This window comes from Somniosus microcephalus, chromosome 1 (assembly GCF_052327205.1).
Source record: "Somniosus microcephalus isolate GS21.2 chromosome 1, FLI_Smic_1.0, whole genome shotgun sequence".
NCBI classification, from domain to species: Eukaryota; Metazoa; Chordata; class Chondrichthyes; order Squaliformes; family Somniosidae; genus Somniosus; species Somniosus microcephalus.
This window is the reverse complement of record NC_140987.1, coordinates 198,763,660-198,785,024: the sequence shown is the minus strand read 5'-3', so window position 1 is coordinate 198,785,024 and position 21,365 is coordinate 198,763,660. Positions and strand designations below refer to the sequence as shown.

At 46.3% G+C, this 21,365-nt stretch overlaps 1 protein-coding gene across 1 annotated transcript in view; it reads right to left on the bottom strand.

The window, feature by feature from the left end:
* LOC147124546 (uncharacterized) overlaps positions 1 to 21,365 on the bottom strand; it is a 75,124-nt gene that overhangs the window by 20,538 nt on the left and 33,221 nt on the right. Inside the window, exon 3 of the mRNA XM_085981065.1 lies at positions 3,477 to 3,665. Within this exon, the coding sequence (XP_085837191.1) occupies positions 3,477 to 3,665 (189 nt within the window). The remainder of the gene's footprint in view (positions 1 to 3,476; positions 3,666 to 21,365) is intronic.

Sequence of the window (21,365 nt, the reverse complement as noted above, 5' to 3'; positions counted from 1 at the left end):
TTCTCCATTGGTTTAGCTGGGGTAAATAAATTCCGCAATAGGCCGTACGTACTTGCACCCATCAGATTTAATAATACCGACGCTCCCTTTCCATCAGCCACCTCATTTGCCTTGCAGTACACTTCAATTCTTTCCACGTACGTGGTCCAGTCTTCTACCTCATTGTCGAAAGCAGTGATACTGCCACTTTTCGGCATCTTGGCCGATTTAAAATGGTTGCCTCCCGCGCTTTTGCTTCTTCCCCAACGGGATAAAATGGCGCCTCCCACGCTTTTGCTTCTTCCCCTTACTGCCACGCTGCTCCTAGCATTCTACGGGGTAATGGCGGTGACCCGCAGCTTTGGCGCGTCTCGCTTTCCTTCCCCCCCGTTTAGCTTCTCTCCGCTGTCCTGTTCTCGAGCACCGACCGTGCCCTGTGCGCTCCACCCTCTCTTGTTTTCTTTTCCCGGCGACGCTGTGCGGCCCGATTTGTAGAGCCGCTCGATCGAGCTTGAGCCCGCCGCAGTCCGGAAGGGTCAGCGCGCTACCTGCTACCAGCACGATTCGCTGGAACCACAGTCTCTCCCGCAATTCTCCAAACACCGATTGATTCTTTGGGCGGTTGCCCTCGGTCGACACCCGTTGCTCAGACTACGACCTTCCAGGACCTTCCTTTCAGGCGAGATCCCCGTGAGATGATGCCACACTGCAGGTGAGTTCAAACTTACTCGTCGCCACTGTAAAGTCCGCGCCTCAATAATACACGGACTTCGGGAGAACAGTTTAACAGGTACTTTACTGAACAAGAGGCAGCTTGAAACTGAAACTACAGAAGCCTGCTAGGACCTTTTATACAGGGGTGGTCACTGCCGGTACTGCAGTCTAAGACCAGTTATTCCCTTAAAGGGACATACACAACAGTTGCCATGACTCCTTCATACTGCGCCAGTCTAGTATGCCTCCACTCTTCAGTCCACCAAACCAAATTTGTGGATGGCTACTTGGAGGCAAGGGCTATCTCCTGAAGACATGGCTAATGATGCCGTTCAGGAGGCCGTCCAATGAAGCTGAGGAGCGCTACAACTCCAGCCACATTTTGACCAGATCCAATATCGAGCAAACCATCGGCTTGCTGTAGATGCGATTCAGATGCCTTGACAGATCAGGTGGAGCCCTGCAGTACTCAGCAGCCAGGGTCTCTAGAATCATTGTAGTCTGCTGTGCACTGCACAACATTGCACAGCATCGTGGCTTGCAGCTGCCTGAGGCACAAGTGGCTCAACGCATAGCCTCCTCAGATGAGGAGGAGGATGAGGAGGAGGAGGAGGAGGAGAACAAGAACGAGAACGAAGACCTTGCAGATGTGCATCAACCAGCTGCAGCAGCATGCGAGCACCTTGCTGCCCGGGATGCAAGGGATGCACTCACCTTGGCCAGATTTGCTTAAGTTGCCCATTCAAACACATGTGCCTGGCAACTTACCACACCATAGACAATGGACAAGAACCTGTGGCTTCCTATCACTCTGACCACCGTCATGACAAATACAATTCGCCCTGAGTCCTCAATATGGAAATTCCATTTCCGAAATGACAGAGTCCAGAACTTTAACAGTTTGCCATCACTTCATTTTAATACATTGACTAAAGGATGGCATTTAACAATTAAACACAACAGAACACCCAAGTGACTAGCCTTGTGACTACTTGTGCTTTATCTTCCTCTTACATGTGCTCCTATGTGGTGCTTCCCTTGTGGCTTCAGCCTATGTGGAGGCCCCTTGCTCACTCTCATGCTGCTCCTGCTTTGACACCTTTGGCGGGCATCTTCTGGGGTTGCGAGCCTGTGAGGGCTCGCCAACAGTCTGCTGCTCCTGCGGCTGTGCAGGGGCTGAGATGCCCATCTCAGTTCGATGAGGAATCTGTTGGAGCTCTGACCGAGGGCTCTGCAGTGGCATGGAAGTGTGAGCACTTGGAAAGGAGCCCCCACTTCCTTGTTCTCTGCCACCAACAACCCTCTCATGGGTCAGCCCCATTCAGAGCTAGCAAGTGGCTTGACAGCACCTTGCTGCACTTCAGGGGGGCCATGAGGACCCGTTTCTACACTGGCAGTCCTACTCCAGAGGACTTCCATGAAGGTCTGGTTTCTCTGGTCAATAGCTGTCCATCGCTTCTCCAGAGATGTCAGTCTATTCTGAACATTCACCATGTGTTCCACACTCTGGCGACTAAGCTCCTCCATGGCCGCAGCCATCCTCTCCTCTACCGTAGCCATCCTTTCCACGGAGGTAGCCATTCTTTCCACGGAGGTTGCCATCCTTTCTGCGGTGATATGTTCATTCGCCTATGCCTCCACAAAGGCTCTGCTCATGTTCGCGATGGACTCCTCCATCTGCTCCACATTCGCAGTGACCCTGGAGACAAAACCTGCCAGAGACTCCTGCACCTGTTCCTGGAGTCACAGCACCGCTTTCCTTCTGGATGGACCTGGAGGCACAGGGTCCACACGCAGCTGAGCAGAGCTGGGAGCGCCCTGCGGCCTCCAACGAGGACTCTCCACTGCTGTCCCTGTCTCCTCCATCTGCTGATGCTCACTTGTGAGCTGTGATACACCAGGTGACAACACTACTCTATGTCCCGAAGGTCCCACCGAGGTGTGTGTATCTGCGCTAATGCTGGGTGCGCTTAATTCTGCTAATGCTGCACCCTCAGAGGTTGCAGGTTCCTCTGAGGAGTCTTCCGGCTCAGCCTCTTCCTCCTGGACAGTGGGGAGTAAAGGCATGAGTTAGATATGTGATATAAACGTAGCATACACATTGACTAGTGCAGATGATCATAAGTCAATCTGTTTGAGCATTGGAAGCCATATCAGTCACTCATGCAATGTCAATGAGAGAGATGCAAAATATTCTGTCACCAGCTTGCTCTGATGTGCCCTTCTGTCCGTCCCCTACTTCCACATCCTCCTCGGCACCAACGATCTCTGGGGCCGCCATCTCTGCGCTGTGAGCTGGGCTATTGAGGCTGCACTTCCTCCGGTCTTCGCCCTTTCCCTCTTATTGTGGGCTCACTTTTCCTGCAATGAGGGAAACAAGTGGAGTTTGAGTGAGAATGATGGAGTGAGTGTAGATAATCCATAGCATAGATGCTTAGAAGGACACAAAGATGGAGTGAGGTCCCAATACTAAGGGCCCTCCCTGTGTGTTGTTAGTTGTTGTCATAGCATAACAGTGATAGGGAGTGTGAGGGCAGCATAGTTGAATAGTTAAGTGATTGTGCACATAGAGAGCGAGGGAATGGTTAAGGGTGCAAGGGATGTAAGGGTAAAGTGGGATGTGTAGGAGTAGATTGACAATACAGTGTGATGGTGCTGAGAGGAGATGGGGAGCAGAATGAGGGTAAAGGTAATGGTATACTCACTTTGCCTGTTCGGACAAGGTCATTGAACCTCTTTCGGCACTGCAGCCAGGTTCTGCTGCACATCGATCTGGCACTCACCTCCTGGGCAACTTGCAGCCACACAGCTTTGGTCTGCTGACGAGGTTTATTCCTCCAGGAGGATGGAAAGAGCACCTCCTTTCCTGCTCTGGCTTCCTCCACCAGAGCATGGAGTGAGTCATCATTAAAGTGAGGTGAGGCCTTAGGCCTTGAAGTCGACATTGCACTAGCTCCAAAAACTATTTTCAACTGAAGCAAACACAAGCGTTTAGGCACAAAATGAACCAAGGCTGCTTGGAGCCCTTAAATGCAGCTGGAGAAATGACATCATCAGAGGTGAATTTCAGGCCCAAAAAACGAATTGGGCCAGGGGTTCGCACACGCTGGGAATCAATTGCCCAATTAGGGCAAAATCGCAATTTTTTCCCGCCCGACAGCAGAGGCGGGATCGGGACCCACCGACCACCTGACCCGCACCCAACCCGCCACAAATGGCAAAATCGACCCTCTGTGTTTCTTGTACTAGGACACCTAAATCTCTCTGAGATATTAACCTGTTGTTGTCTTTTTTCAGATATTGTGTATTTTGAGTATTTTCTGTTTATTACAGTTTCCTATGTAGCAGACTTACAATAAAAATGAGTCTAACAGAGTAGTAGGCACTAAACCCTATTTGCGAAATGCTTCATTGTGGACATGTTTGCAGCAATTGCATCAAATATAGAATAAAAGGGAAAAAACTGCAAATGCTGGAAATTTGAAGTGAAAACAGAAAATACTGGAAATAAACAGCAGGTCAGTCAGCCTCAGTAAAAAAAGGAAAGATAGATTATGGCATTTCAGATATTAATTATAATGTTACTGCCAGAATAAGCATAAATGATAATCAGATGGTAACATTATCACAGGCAGGATGGTTCCATCACAAATGCTTAAGGAAACTCAGCAACACAGCAGGTTAACACCATTTGCTTCTACCTTTGGGATCTAGGGTCTATTCAAGCTTAGACCGAGAGAGTGAGGGTTTCCTCTCTCTGCTACCTTTTTTGACAGTTTCTGTTCAGTTTTAACAGGTCCAAAGTCCAAAACTGCCATAATTTGGGGCTAATTGTCAGGTTCGCTCAGAAACATTACAGGGACGACTGATGTGGAAAATGGAAAAATATTGCACTGGAGTAGTTGGGCGTGCTCTTCTGAGGCTGGGTTGAAGTGTATTTTTGGGTGGAGTAGAGGGAGATTTACCCTGTACACACCAGTGCTATCCCTGATGTTGGAACGCTTGATAATGACACTAGGCTGATTTTAACTCTGGGGCACCCAACCAGTGGGGAGTGCTGGCCGGTCTCCCGTACCCGCAGCAAAGAGATGACTGCGATTTTAAGGCTCTGAGTGCCAAACGATAATCTCGATTAAACTCAACAGATTAAGGCTGGCCAATGTCACGCCACCCTGCAGTGCCTCTCCAGCTCTATCGCCACGGAATTGATTGGAGAATGCACGTCGCACGCTTTGAACAGTTGCAATCTAAAATGTAAATTTGCATAGTAAAGGGTTTCAAAATGGTGCCAGCCGTATCATCAGGGTTAACAGAGCAGTAAGGCTACCAACCCCATTTTGAGGCTATTACTGTCCATTAGCGTCAAGCACAGCAAGTTAAAATCACCCCCATTTAGTGGAAAAAGGAAAAAGTGCTCAGACAGATGAGCACAAAATTCAAACTACACCTAAAACATACAATACTTCAAAAAACAGGAATTTGGAATATTGAAACCTGAAAAGAAAATTTTAAGGAAAGCAAGTTTGTAGAAATAGTAAATCCTTAACTAGTCAGCAGCTAAATAGTTAATACTGATGTTAGAATGAGGTCAGTACCATTTACACAGACAACAGGGTTAAATTCAGAGAAGCGAACTTCCATGTGCAGTCTACGTAATGGTTTATACAGCTGCTTCATCATGGGATTGGATGTTGTTACACAAAGCATCAGGCACAGAGCATCGAGGGTTATGTAAACGAGCTCCACTGTGGAAAACTTTTGTTTCAAATTAATTTAAAATCAGAATCTGGAAACATTCATTTTACATTTGGACTTAGGCCCATCTGTGCTACTTTGCAAAGCTTATATGAAGTGTTTTGATTCAACTCAGCTGTTAATTTGGTTTCAATTCAAATTAAGAATTTTCTGCATGTATGGGATTTCTGTTTAGACAGTGTAGTCATTATGTATTAGTTACTGTACTTCAGATTTGTATCATATTGAATTATCCTCTGATTAGCTCGATACAAAAGACTTGAATTGGCCCCCAAAACTGTATCTCCACTCAGTGCAAGACCTGCTTAATGGATATTAAATTTTCACACATTATTATTGGATCTTGTTAAAAAAAAGCCTGTTATACCCAAATGGAAATCAGATTGTTCCGTTGATCAGATTGTCCCCATTAAGCAAAAGATGTTGCATTTTAACAATCTGCTGGTGCCTGAAAATTTTTCCTCTATAAAAGAATGCCCTCATTAACCACATTCCCATTAACTGGCGTCAAATGTATACAATGAATCATTTGATAGTTTAACTTTGTGTGCATGTGTTTTTAATAATTACAGTTACTTTTTGGATGTATTACGAAACTAGGTGGATACCTATTGCATAGCTGCCAACATCCACATTTTCATTCCAGAAACCTCTTGTATAAGGAGAACCCTAAACTTATCAGGGAAAGTTGGGCATAGGATGCTGGGAGTGAAGCATGGGCAATGGAGTGCCATACTCACAGGATAATGCTTTTATTCTTAGGTGGCTAGTGATGCATTTCCACAAAAATTTTGTGGCATCTCATTAGTTTTGTTTTCTATGCGCCTGCTTTTATGCAGTGATGCATGTAGGATAATGGACAATCAAAATATGACATGGGCCAAATTCCATGAGACAAAGTATACCAGGTGAAATAAGAGTTACATTAGTATTGATTTTGAAAAGGAAACTCATGTACTGTTGAATGAAATTCCAGTTAGACCACCAGTATGTGACTCAGTCAAGAAAACATTTCCAGATTTCTAGGGGTAACACATTTTATAGCAGAGACTGTGACTACTTTCTTACTCGTCCTTCAATTCTGATAATCAGCAAGTGAAATCCCTTCCACCATATACTGCATATTACCTATTTGTCACAGAGCTACTCTAAATGCTCTGCTCTTCTGAATATATATATTATAAGAAAGCATAATACTCCGGGGCTGGAAACCTGAAATAAATACACAAAATGCTGGAAATACTCAGCAGGTCAGGCAGCATCTGTGGAGAGAGAAACAGAGTTAATGTTTCAGGTCAATGACCTTTAATCATGAGGGTCAGGAACAGAGGTCACCGTCACCCGCTTTGTTGCTGTTCCACTGACTTCCAAGATATCACTGCTGCTGTCTTCCAGCCACCTCAGAATAAAAGCATTATCATGGGGGGAGGGGGTCATTTTAGCCCAACTTGCCTGTCGGAAAACGGACAGGATCAGATTTACCACCTGTTTTGTACCACCCACCCTCCCAACACCCCCCTCCTCCCCACCCCCACATCACCCCTCCCCCCACCCCACCTGATCCCATGTTTTTCTCTAGTTTCTCTACTAACTCCCCTCATTCCAAGCTCACCTTGTCCATGAGACACATCTCCTGTTCCCTTGACCCCATTGAGAGTGATATGGTTAAGTCCAAAACAAGGGTCTTAAATTGAAACAAAGCCAATTACAGAGGTATGAGGGGCAAGTTGGCTGAGGTAGATTGGGAAATTAGATTAAAAATATGACAGTAGATAAGTAATGGCAAACATTTAAAGAAATAATTCATAATACTTAACAAATATACATTCCATTGAGGAATAAAAACTCTATAGGAAAAGTGGTACAACTGTGGCTAACTAGAGAAGTTAAAGATAGTATTAGATTAAAAGAAAAGGCTTACAATGTTGCCTAAAAGAGTAGCTAGCCTGAAGATTGGAAGGGTTTTAAAAGTCAGCAAAGGCTAACCAAGAAATTGATAAAGAGGGAGAAAATAGAATGAGAGTAAATTAGCAAGAAATATAAAAACAGATTGTAAGAGCTTTTACTAGTATGTAAAAAGGAAGAAATTAGCAAAAATAAACATGGGTCCCTTAGAGGTAGAGACAGGAGATATTATAATGGGTAATAAGGAGATGGCAGAGATGTTAAACAAATATTTTGCAGCTGTCTCCACAGTAGAAGACACAAAGAACATACCGGAAATTGCAGGGAACCAAGGGTCTAATGGGAGTGAGGAGCTTAAAGTAATTAATATTAGTAAAGAGGATGAGGAACTTGCAGGGTTACAGACAAAAAGCGAGAATGTGGGACTAAGCATGACTGTTCTTTCAAAGAGCCAGCACAGGCAAGGTGGGCTGAATGGCCTCCTTCTATGCTATAAGTTTCTATGGCCAGCGGGCGCAATTGGTGGCAGGTCAAGTGGGAAAGTGTTTTTTTTTGACAGCGGGTTGGGACTCCGCTGTCAACCCGCCACCACGCGCCTTTCCCAATGTTGGGTCTGTCAGCGCTGAGTAGACCCGACAGGCAGCGGCAGGGCACCCAATTAATGGGCCAGAACTTTGGGTCCCCATGGGTGAGTACGCGTTGGGTACTCACGCGTAGGCCCAATGAAAGTGCCGGTTTCGTGCACGCACTGCGCATGCGCGGGAAACCGGAACTTCCGTTCCCTTAAAGGAAGGGGTTCACAGGTCGAATGCGTGCACTGGAGAGGCAGCGCATACGCCTGGAACTTCCATTTTTTTTGCAATTTTCTCCGGGGGGGGTAAGTCTCCAGGAGCTACGCATGTGAAAAGCAGTCGCAAGGCCTGCTTTTAACAAGGTAAGTGGTGAATTAAGTTAAATTAAACATTTTTTCCACAGGTTTATTATTTTTAAATACTTTAAAGAAAGGTAAGTTTATTTTTAGCCCCGTTAGAAACTGTAATTAATTTTTTCAAAAATTTAAATTATTGTTTAAAATAGTTATTTTATGTAATTTATAGTTATTTTAAAAATGTGATATTTAAAAAAAAAATTATTTGAAGTTTTAGTGATGTTTTGGGGCTGAATTGTATTCATAGATTTGACAGCTCTTCCTGTCAAATCTATGAATACAGATTCCCTGCTACCATTGGCTCTCCGTGGCCCACGTGATCCCAGGGGATGCTTTGAACTAACTGCGCCCCTGGGATATGTAAGCACTGCGTGCCGGCAGTTGGAGGAGGCCCAGGATCGGAATCCCATGCGGGCCCACAGCACAACGGCCGGCACGCTAGGTAAGTGCAGGTCAGGGGCTTGCACCCACGGGAAGCCTCCAACCCGAATTTCTGGGCCAATCTCATTATTCTGATGAAGGGTCATCGACCTGAAACATTAACTCTGTTTCTCTCTCTACAGATGCTGCCTGACGTGCGGAGTATTTCCAGCATTTTCTGTTTTAATCTCATTATTGCCTTGTTGGCAGATCATTAACAGGCTTTTTTCAACTTACCTTTTCACTTTTACTTCATGGCCATGGGAACTATGCTGTTCGGGGACCATGGCTGTCAACCTGAGGCGGGAGTTCAGTGGCCATTGCTCCAGCTGATTCCTTGACAGCATCAAATGTACAGTAAAAGCTCCCACCTGACAGATGATCACTTTCCTCAGACACAAGCTGTTTTTCAGTCCATTTCCAACACAGAATCTGCAGGCTTTCCACTTTCCACTCTCTATCCAGTATCAACTCTTTGGAAGAACTCTCACACCATTGACAGAATGCTTCTGCCATCTGTACTTCACCTGCCATCTATTCCATCAACATTGGTGCCTTTTATACAGTCTCATCTTGGTCCTCAGAATCTGACCACGATCAGCCCCAATACCAGCAGCACCAGGCACACCAGCAGCACCAACAACAACACCAACCTTCTCTGCAATCAACTGATGCTGCACAGGACAGAGGACATCAGCACCCGACCACATTGCAGCCCGGGAGGCCAGGGCTACTTCTGCTCCTATTTCTTATGTTCCTATTCCTACTAAACTGCTGATCAAACCTCCTTTCCTAGCTGACATTGTAAATAGTTCCTGCTCCTTAGGTTTCCTTCCCAGTCAATGTCACAGATTGTACCGGAGCATTCATAACCTCAGAATCCCATGTGCTACTGAGCTGAGCTCCCATCAGTAAAAAGATGGAAGGAGTCATCAATAGTGCAATCTACTTCTCAATAATCTGCTCATTGATGCTAAGTTTGGGTTCTGCAAAACCATTCAGTTATAGACCTCATCACAGCCTTGATACAGATATGAACATAATATCTAAGTGCCAGAGGAGTAGTAAGAGTAGCTGCCCTCGACATGAAGGCAGTATTCAACCGAGCATGGCATCAAGGAGCCCTAGTCAAACTGAATACTATTGCACTGTGGTTGACTCTAAAAAAATTTATTGAATCCCCCTGTAAATGATTTTTCAAGATGGCTAGTAATCTCTTACAAAAGTGAGCAACATATCACATAGTATCATAGAAGTTTATAGTTCAGTTCTGTGGCAGGAGGGACCTATGCAAGATGGACGGGTTGCATCTTAACAGAGCTGGGAACCAATATTCTTGTGGGCAGGTTAATTAGTGCTATGGGGAGGGTATAAACTAATTCGGCAGGAGGTTGGGCACCAAGATCTAGTATTAAAAAGTAGATGCAAGGTGCACAGAGAACTGGGAGAGACAGAGTTAGAAATAATACAAAATTATGTGGGATCATAGAAAATACAAAGAGATCTAAATTAGGTTTAATACAATAATCCTGGAAAAAAATTAACAGCCACTTGGACAAGCATGGACTAATCAAGGAGAGCCAGCATGGATTTGCTAAGGGAAAATGGTGTTTGACTAATTTGATTGAGTTATTTGATGAGGTAACAGTGAGGGTGGATGAGGGCAGTGTTGTGGTGCATATGGACTTTCAAAAGGCGTTTGATAAAGTACCACTTATTAGGCTTGTTAGCAAAGTTGAAGCCCATGGGATAAAAGGGGCAGTAGCAGCATGGATACAAAATTGGCTAAGGGATAGAAAACAGAGTTGTGGTGAATGGGTGTTTTTTTGGACTGGAAGGAGGTATACAGTGGAGTTCTCCAAGCTTCAGTACTAGGACCACTGCTGTTTTTGATATACATTAATGACTTGGACATGGGGGTATAGGGCACAATTTTTAAATTTGCAGGTGACTCAAAACTTGGAAGTTTAGTAAACAGTGAGGAAGATGGTACTAGACTTCAAGAGAACATAGACAGGCTGGTGGAATGGGTAGACACATGGCAGAGAAATTCAATGCAGAAAAGTGTGAGGTGATAAATTTTGGTGGGAAGAATGAGGAGAGACGATACATGCTAAATGGTACAATTTTAAAGAGGGTGGAAGAAGAAAGAGACCTGGGGGTACTTGTGCACAAATCTTTGAAGGTGGCAGGGCAGGTTAACAAAGCAGTTTTTAAAGCCTATGGCAGGGATTCTCAACCGGGGGTCCGCAGTCCCTTCGCGAGAAGATTTCAAGGGGTCCACCAAAATAGCACTAACCCAAGTTAAACCAATCATATTTCTTGGTGCTTCTTCAATGAAATCAATCAAAATCCAGATGCAACCTCTTATCAATCGACGAAAAGGTGGACAGAGTTGCTTCCACGTACACTCACAGAAGGAGACAGAGAACTACGGAGACAGCTCGCAGCAATGGCGAAAGTGACCTCGTTTTACTGATGGGTACCACGTGAATGAATTTAAAGAAAGCGCAGAGCTTGTCTGCAGTGGGAAAACCTATAGGGTATGAACCAATAGCTCCAGAAATAATCTTCCATCCACAGTTGGATAATTTAATCAGAGGTCTGATACTTTTTGTTGTATGGGGCATTTTCTTTGTACTACTTTTGTAAAGTGAATTTTACCTTCACTCTTTTTTTTCTTTTTAAATGGAAAATACATTTATTTTAGGATCATGGTTGGAAATTTCTGAAAATGTTCATTTGGCGATGGAAACATGAGGCGAAAAGTGGAAGTAGTTTATAAATGCTGTACTTTTTATGACCTTACCATATTCTCATTTTAATATGTGCTTTAAATACATGAAAGTGGTAAATATTGCAGGACTATGGGGAAAGGGCAGGGGAGTGGGAATAATTGGCGATCTCTTTCAAAGAGCTGGCACAAGGTGATGTGCCGAACGGCCGCCTTCTGTCCTGTATGATTCTAATTAACCAATTAGATTCTTGTTTTGCTCCAAAGTCTGAGCCCTCCTTCACATATGACCAATAGAAACTCTTGTTTCATCCGTCATCTCAATCTGACCAATTATATTTGCCTAACTCGCACTTCTGGGTTAGATGTGGCCAATCTGGTTGTTCGGTTTGTTTGGCTTCACACTGCCCATCTAAAGCACCAATCAGCGCAGCAATTACAGGTGGGGTCAGGTCGGGGGACATCATTGTGCTTCAGACGTGGCAGGTAGGGTGGTCCAGTGCAGAGATATATACACCAGGACTGGGCCAACAGTTATCACCAGCCGTACCAAAAAGATAGCGGACTTCCTCAATTCATTTGCTAAGGAGCAGCAGCCAGTGATTAATAAATAACCAGCAGTAACCATAGTGCCACCAAAGGAGAGCGTCCTCTTTACACCCACTCACTCCGGTGGATGCCAGTAATGCTGGGGTTTAGGGCCTGGTTCAGGTCATATCCTGTATTAATTTGTCTCTGACTTGACGGTAGTGGAAAAATAAATTTGCATCTATTTTCCAGTTACCGATTAAAGGGAGTGGGGTTAATATATGATTGGTATTTTTCTTCCTAATTAGTCGCATTACTGCAAGTAAAACAAAAATAATAATGAATATACATGTTTAATTGTATAACTTTTTATACAGTAAAAATACTTGTCACAGGGGGTCTGTGGAATTATTATCATGGGATGGGGCCTCAGAAGCCTCAGAACCCTTGGCCTATGGGATCCTGGGCTTTATAAATAGAGGCATAGAGTATAAAAGCCAGGAAGTTGTGCTAAACCTATATAAAACAGTAGTTTGGCCCCAGCTGGAGTATTATGTCCATTTTGAGGCACCACACTTCAGGAAGGACATGAAGGTTTTGGAGAGGATACAGAAGAGATTTACTGGAATGGTTCCAGGGATGAGGGAATATAGCTACGCAGATAGATGGGAGAAGCTGGGGTTGTTCTTCTTGGAGCAGAGAAGGCTAAGAGGAGATGTGATAGAGGTGTTTAAAATCATGAAGGATTTAGATAGAGTAAATAAAGATAAACTGTTTCCAATGGCTGAAGGGTCGATAACTGAAGGGCACAGATTTAAGGTGGTTGGCAAAAGAACCAGAGGCGACCCGAGAAAAAACTTTTTACACAACGAGTGGTTAGGATTTGGAATGCACTGCCTGATAGGGTGGTGGATACAGATTCAATAGTAGCCTTCAAAAGGGAATTGGATAAATACTTGAAGGAGAAAAAATTGCAGGGATACGGGGAAAGAGCTGGGGAGTGGGACTGACTGGATTGCTCATCAAAAGAGTCGGCGCAGACTCGATGGGCTGAATGGCCGCCTTCTGTTCTGTACTATTCTAGGAGAAGGAGGCTATTGGGTCTATCGTGTCTGTGCTGGCTGTTTGTTAGAGCAGATCAAAATGAATACCACTACCTAGCTCTCCACTATACTTCCTTCAAAATAGTCATCTTTACAATGGATTTTAAAATATACACAAAAACATAATTTACACAAAAACATAATTTACATAAAAACTAAAAATAAACTTGTGGTAAAGCAGAGGTTGGTTGTGGATGAATGTTTCGACCATGGTTATGCTACTCATCAGCTATTATTTCAGTCCAATGGTGGAAATACTCATGTTTCATTTCCTCCAAACGGTCACTCACCCTCCCAAAACAAAACAAGTGTTCGAAACAATTTTGTTCTAAAATTGTATTTTGGAATATCACGTTGTCTTGCGGTTATGAACATTCTGAAATACAGCCCCCCAGTGAGCTGTATTAATAATTGACATGAATGTATAAAAGAGTCTTGACTTTGAAGCTCATCTCTGAATTGAATTTTGAGGGATAGCTGAGTTGGTTGAATGTATAGATGTCGTTCTCTCGGCTCTATTACTATGTGACATTCTAATGGGTGAGCTTCTCTGGTTTGATTCAATGTACAAAATGTCTTCAAAAAGCAATAAGTGAACAATATGCAGAATGACTGAATCATTCATTGCATGAATCTTTTACAATAAGAAGAGGGAAAACACTGGGAATATGTGATTTCAAATTAGATTTTGACTCTTTTAAGAAATGTTGGAAAAATCTTAAGCTGATCAAGGTGAAGGATGTTAGTGATAGGGAACTGAACACTACTTCACCTTGGGCACCCAGTGTCAGTGTCAAGCATTGACGGATTTGGTAAGAATTGCTGGATACAAAATACAGCTCTCTTTACTCTGACTCAGCAATGCGAGTCATGCCCTTTGATATGCCTATCAATTAGTCCAATAAAAGGCGACGAGTTAAGAACGTAACTGAAGGTTTTTATTGGCTAAATAACAGAGCCCACCCTCGTGGGTGATCCGATCCAACAGGGAGGAATACTAGCCAGTCAGCTACCTTTATACCTGGGCAGGTAATGGGCGGAGTCGGAGGTGGTCAGCCCAGGTATAACAGTGCGACAAGAGGCGACCTCGTGTAGTGATGTGACAGTGAGAACAGTGAGAACAATATACAGTGATAACTATAACAGTGGTTTACCACATTCACCCCTTGTTTAGATTAGAGTCCGGCGGGGTGAAGTGTATTACCAGCTCTGGTATGTCAGTCTGTCCGGAGGCTTCGTTAGCCTCTCCGATCGTCGCAGCGGCGGTGTTACATTATCCGGTGTTAAAGCTGGTGTCTGCGTAGTCGGCAAAGGCTCGTGGGGTTCCGGCATGCCGTCTACCTCGGCTGGACTCGGGGGGTTGGGAGGGGGGGGTGAGGGTGCGAGGTCTCGTAAGGAGACAGTGTCCTCCCGTCCGTCTGGGTAAGCCACATAGGCGTACTGGGGGTTGGCGTGCAGGAGGTTCACCTTCTCGACCAGGGGGTCCGTTTTATGGGCCCTCACGTGCTTTCGCAGCAAGACGGGTCCCGGAGAGGTCAGCCAGGTTGGTAGGGTGGTTCCCGTAGTCGACTTCCTGGGGAAGACAAACATTCGAGCATGGGGGGTGGTGTTAATGGCAGTGCAAAGTAGTGACCGGATGGAGTGCAGCGCAATCGGGAGGACCTCTTGCCAGCGGGAGGTTGGGAGGCCCTTAGACTTTAAGGCTAAGAGGGTGGCCTTCCATACCGTCGCGTTCTCTCTTTCCACCTGGCCGTTCCCTCGGGGGTTGTAGCTGGTGGTCCTGCTTGCTGCAATACCCCTCTCCAATAGGAACTGACGGAGTTCCTCGCTCATGAAGGAGGCGCCCCGGTCACTATGTATATAGTTCGGGAACCCGAACAAGGCGAAGTGTTTGTTCAGGCATTTAATGACCGTGTTACTGGTCATGTCTGGGCAGGGGAAGGCAAAGGGGAAACGGGAGTACTCATCAACGATGTTGAGGAAGTACACATTACGGTCGGATGACGGTAGGGGCCCCTTGAAGTCGATGCTCAGACGCTCGAAGGGGCGGGTGGCCTTGATCAGGCTTGCTCTGTCCGGCTTATAGAAGTGCGGTTTGCACTCAGCACAGATCTGGCAGTTCCTGGTCATGGTCCTGACCTCCTCGATGGAGTATGGCAGGTTGCGGGCCTTAATGAAATGGTAGAGTCTGGTGACTCCGGGGTGGCAGAGGTCATTGTGGAGGGTCTGAAGTCTATCACTTTGCGCGCTGGCGCATGTAATGCGTGAAAGAGCATCAGGGGGGTCGTTCAGTTTACCGGGCCGGTACAAGATCTCATAATCATAGGTGGAAAGCTCGATTCTCCACCTCAAGATTTTGTCGTTCTTGATCTTGCCCCTCAGCTTGTTATTAAACATGAAGGCAACCGAGCGTTGGTCGGTGAGGAGGGTAAATCGTTTGCCTGCCAAGTAGTGCCTCCAGCGCCGTACTGCCTCCACAATTGCCTGGGCTTCCTTCTCGACCGACGAGTGTCGGGTCTCGGGGCCCTGTAGGGTCCTTGAGAAGAAGGCTACCGGCCTACCCTCCTGGTTAAGGGTAGCGGCTAGGGCGAAGTCGGATGCATCGCTCTCCACTTGGAAGGGGATTGACTCATCCACTGCGTGCATTGTGGCCTTGGCTATGTCTCCCTTAATGAGGGAGAAGGCCGCGCACGCCTCTTCCGTGAGGGGGAAGGATGTGGTTTTCAGGAGGGGTCTGGCTTTGTCCGCATAATTGGGTACCCATTGGGCATAGTAGGCGAAAAGCCCCAGGGTTCTCCTAAGTGCTTTTGGACAGTGGGGGAGGGGTAGCTCCATGAGGGGGCGCATTCTTTCGGGGTCGGGGCCGATGACTCCGTTCTCTACTACACAGCCAAGGATGGCAAGGCGCGCTGTGTTAAACACGCATTTCTCCTTATTGTAGGTGAGGTTCAGCCGTTTGGCCGTACGGAGGAATTTCTCCAGATTCACGTCATGGTCCTGCCGGTTGCGGCCGCAGATGGTGACGTTATCGAGATAGGGGAAAGCGGCCTGTAGTCCGTTCTGGTCAACCATCCGGTCCATCTCCCGTTGGAAAACCGAGACCCCGTTGGTGACACCAAAGGGGACCCTAAGGAATTGGTAGAGGCGGCCATTCGCCTCGAAGGCGGTGTACTGGCTGTCCTCCGGGCTGATGGGGAGTTGGTGGTAGGCCGACTTGAGGTCGATGGTCGAGAATACGCGGTATTGTGCAATCTCATTGACCATGTCCGATATGCGGGGGAGGGGGTATGCGTCCAGCTGGGTGTATCTGTTTATGGTCTGGCTGTAGTCGATAACCAGGCGATTTTTGTCGCCGGTCTTGACTACCACCACCTGGGCACGCCAGGGGCTGCTGCTCCCCTCAATAATGCCCTCTTTCAGGAGTCGCTGCACCTCAGAGCTAATGAAGGCTCTGTCCCCAGCGCTGTACCGCCTGCTCTTAGTAGCGACAGGTTTGCAGTCGGGGGTGAGGTTAGCGAACAGGGAAGGTGGCGGTACCTTGAGGGTGGATAGGCTGCAGGTGTTACGCGGTGGGCGGTTTAACTTTCGCTGGTTGTCGACTGTGAGTGGGGGGAGGGGTCCACCGTATGCTAGGGTTACACTTTGGAGGTGGGATTGGAAGTCCAGCCCTAGTATGACGGCAGCGCACAGCTGGGGGAGTACGAGGAGTTTAAAATTTTTATACTCTGTCCCTTTAACCGACAATGTCACGACACAGTAGCCGCTGATGTCTGTGGCGTGCGACCTCGATGCCATCGAGATGCGGCTGCGCGTTGGCAGGACGGGGAGGGAGTAGTGGCTCACCGTGTCTGGGTGGATGAAGCTCTCCGTGCTTCCGCTGTCGAACAGGCAGGTCGTGGCGTGGCCGTTGACTTTGATGTCCATCATTGAGCTGGCCAGGTGGTGCGGGCGGGCTTGATCCAGGGTCACGGAAGCTAGGGTGTAGATGAGCGCGTCGTTGTCATGACAAGATGGCGGCGAAGATGGCGGCCCCCGTAGTTCACATGAGGCTCTGTTTAAATCGTTTGCCCCGCACAAAGATGGCCGCCCCTGCTGTTCCCATGAGGCTCTGCAGGCTTCGGCTGCCCCGCACAAAGATGGCCGCCCCTGGTTTTCCCATGAGGCTCTGCAGGCTTCGGCTGCCCCGCACAAAGATGGCCGCCCCTGGTTTTCCCATGAGGCTCTGCAGGCTTCGGCTGCCCCGCACAAAGATGGCCGCCCCCAGGGTTCGCATGAGGCACTGCTGGCTTCTGAGGATTTGCTTCTGCAGGCCTTGGAGAAGTGGCCTTTCTTGAGGCAGGTTTTGCAGGTCGAGTTTTTGGCTGGGCAGCGCGACCTCGGATGCTTCTCCTGGCCGCAAAAGAAGCAGCCAGCGGCCCGATCGGGGTTGCCTGATGCCGGGGCCGGTACCGGGGCTAGCGGGCCCGGTCGGATCCGTGATGCAGACGCTGAGGTAGGTCCCGGGGGCAGCGCTGTGAAGGGTGGTGGGGTGGGGGTCGGGCCCGAGTCCCAGGGTCGCGAATAGTACCTGGCAAACGCTTCCTGGTCTTGCTGGGTGGCCTCTAGGGTGAGGGCGAGGGCTTCGGCCTTGTCCAGGTCTATGTCCTTAGCTTCAAGCAGTCTTTGCCGTGTGTAGTCGGAACGTAGGCCTCTCACCAAGGCGTCGCGGACATTGTCTTCCATGTTCGCAGTAGCCGTCACCGCTTTAAAGTCACAGTTCCTGCCGAGTTGTCTCAGCGCTCGTGAAAATTCAGCTATCGATTCTCCTGGCTGTTGCTGGCGAGATCTTAAGAGATGCCTAGTGTACATGTAGTTTACCGGGCTCCGGTACTGCTGTTTCAGTAGGTTGATGGCGTCGTCGTACGTAGTCATGTCCTGGATGAGTGTATATACTCTCGGGCTCGCTTGGGCTTTCAGGACTCTTAGTTTGGATCTCTGAGGGACGACGGCTTCCTCCAGGTACGATTCGAAGCAGTCCAGCCAGTGTTTGAAGTCGTTGGCTGAGTTTGGTGCCTGTGGGTTTAGATCCAGGTATGGTGGTTTCAAGGCTTGCAGCCAAGCCGGCTGGTGTGGCCCGTTGTCTGGAGGCTGCTGTTGCTGTGCTGCTGGGTGAGCTCCTTGCTGTTGCTGTTCATTATCAGACATCTTTAAAATTTAGCCAATAAAATTGATATGCCTATCAATTAGTCCAATAAAAGGCGACGAGTTAAGAACGTAACTGAAGGTTTTTATTGGCTAAATAACAGAGCCCACCCTCGTGGGTGATCCGATCCAACAGGGAGGAATACTAGCCAGTCAGCTACCTTTATACCTGGGCAGGTAATGGGCGGAGTCGGAGGTGGTCAGCCCAGGTATAACAGTGCGACAAGAGGCGACCTCGTGTAGTGATGTGACAGTGAGAACAGTGAGAACAATATACAGTGATAACTATAACAGTGGTTTACCACACCCTTGTTACACAGTCCTACTCTGTGCCAAGTTGCCTAGTTAGGTGGGTCTCAGTGGAGGCTAACCAACCTCATCAGAGTGCAATTCAACTGCTCCATACTACGATTTCTTTCCTGCAAAAATAAACCTTACTGCACCTGAACGAATTTTTCTATTTCCTAAACAGCTATTCCAATGACATTTTTGAGTAGGTTTTGCAATGTTTTACAAACTTATTCTGAATCATGGACACTTTTTTGCTGTAGCCCCTATGCCCACTAGGAACTTGGTTGAGATTGACCAAACTCTAGAGACAAAGAGAACACTTACTTCAACCTGGGCTGATTCAATCAGAGCCCAGCGACGAATGGAGAATGGGCAAGCCCACTGGAGCAAGTTAGACACTGGAGCTTTGCTTTTTAATGAAAATTAATTCATTTTATTTTATTTGTGATTGTGGAAAGTATGATCAGAATAGTAACTGCACAAAAATTACATTGCCAGTGTGGCTTACATGTGATTGAATTCTTTGATGTACGTGATACAATAAATCAGAAGACACTTTCAGAGTGCAAATTATTTCAATTGGCCTCAATTTTTTCTTCAGTTTTGTGTGTTTATCAAGGTGAGGGATGTCATTTCTCGAGATAGTTGCAACAGAGGGTGAATTTCATTGCTGGTGGTAACTGACAATGGTTTTGCATTACAGACAATGTATGGTGTGGTAACCACTGTAACTTCCCATTTTTCTGATTCTGCCCCTCTGTCTAGCATTGGCATTAAGGCACTGCCACCAGGATTATTGATCCCCACCCACTTGTTGGTAGTGAAAATGAATGTGGGGATAGCGCCAACTTGACACTGGTATTCATTGCTATTCTATTTGTATTTCTTGGGAGCCCCCCAAATCATACAGGGTTGGAGCACAGTACTTAGCTGTAGGTTCCAATGGTAATTGGTAACACCACTGAAAATAAGGAAAAACGAAAGACAAAATTCAGGAAAATAACCCCGAAAGCCAGAAAAATAAAGCTTATCTGGAATCACATGCCATCTTGAGTTTAACATAAAACTTTGAAAAGTTTCCAAATAAAATCAGCCTTTTGCCAGCCCCACAAGCAATTCCCTACTTCAGTGGTGTCCGGCCAGAGGCCCTATTGCCACATGTCCCCAAGCACTGTCAATACGGCCCTCAAAACCCAAGCAATTCAAGACTAGTTACAGTTATATTTCTTGGCCAGAAAATCTGCTGGAGTGTTTTTGGGAGATGATCTGGGGCGGGGCAGACCTTCTGACCAGCAAGGCCCCTTTTCAGTGTGAAGTGAAGCATTCACAACAAAATAGATGAATTAGTAGCGCAGATAGAAATGGACAGGTTTGATCTAATAATAGCCATAATGGAGACGTGGTTGCAAAAAAAGTGGCCACGGTTGGGAACTAAATATTCCAGGATACATAACTTTTAGAAGGGATAGGCAAAATGGAAAAGGAGGAGGGGTAGCTCTGATAATAAAGGATGGGATAAAGACAGTAGAGAGAAAGAATCTTAGCTCTGAAAATCAAGAAATAGAATCAGTTTGGGTGGAGCTAAGAAACAGTAAGGGGCAGAAAACATTGGTGGGAGTTGTTTATAGGCCCCCAAACAGTAATTGTAATGTAGGGCAGTGTATAAATCAGGAAATTAGAGGTGCATGTAACAAGGGTAATACGGTAATCATGGGGGACTTTAATCTACATATAGACTGGGCAAACCAAATTTGCTGTAATAGTGTGGAGGACGAATTCATGGAATGTATGCAAAATAGTTTTCTAGATCAGTATGTTGAGGAACCAACTGGGGAAAAGGCTATTTTAGAGTTAGTATTGTGCAATGAGAAAGGGTTAGTAATAACCTTTTAGTAAAGGGGCCTTTATGGAAGAGTGACCATAATATGCTAGGGTCTTAAATCTAAACAAAGCAAATTACGTAGGTATGAGGGGCGAGTTGGCTAAGGTAGGTTGAGAAACTACATTAAAAGGTCTGACAGTGGACAAGCAATGGCTCGCATTTAAAGAATTAATACATAATTTACAACAAATATACATTCCTTTAAGGCACAAAAACCCCACAGAAAAAGTGGACCAACCGTGGCTAACAAGAGAAGTTAAAGATGGTATTAGATAAAAGAAAGAGGCTTATAATGCTGCCAAAAAGTGTAGTAAGCCTGAGGATTGGGAGGATAATATAATTCAGCAAAGGAGGACCAAGAAATTGATAAAGAAAGGGAAAATGGAAAATGAGAGTAAAGTAACGAGAGACATAAAAGCAGACTGTAAAAATTTCTATAGGTATGTAAAAAGAAAAGATTAGTGAAAGTAAATGTGGGTCCCTTACAGGCTGAGACAGGAGAAATTATAATAGGGATAAGGAAATGGCAGGGAAATTAAACAAATACTTTGATATTGATTTTAATTCCTGAGGTGGGTTGGAGGCGGGTTGCGTGGTGAGTGGGTTCAGGAACTGCTTCTGGCAGGATCAGCTGCAGATGTCCAATTTTGATTCAATGACCTTATTCATTTCATGGAGGCGCGCTGGCCGGTCCAATGAGTGGGGTCGGGTCGGCTGGCTGCCTCTGATGATGTCATAATAGCAGCTGCTTTTAAAGCTGCCATCCAGCCTAAGCCTTTCCATTGTGGTTTCCTGGAGTTGATTTATATGCAATGACTTTTTCCAGAGGCAAGGCAGCTCTTCGTTTTAATGGTGAGTCCCTCCAAGTTCTTGTGAATGCTGTCAGAGGGCACAAGGAGATTCTCTTCCCTCCTGATGGCCAGAGGAAGCCTCCTCACCAGACCA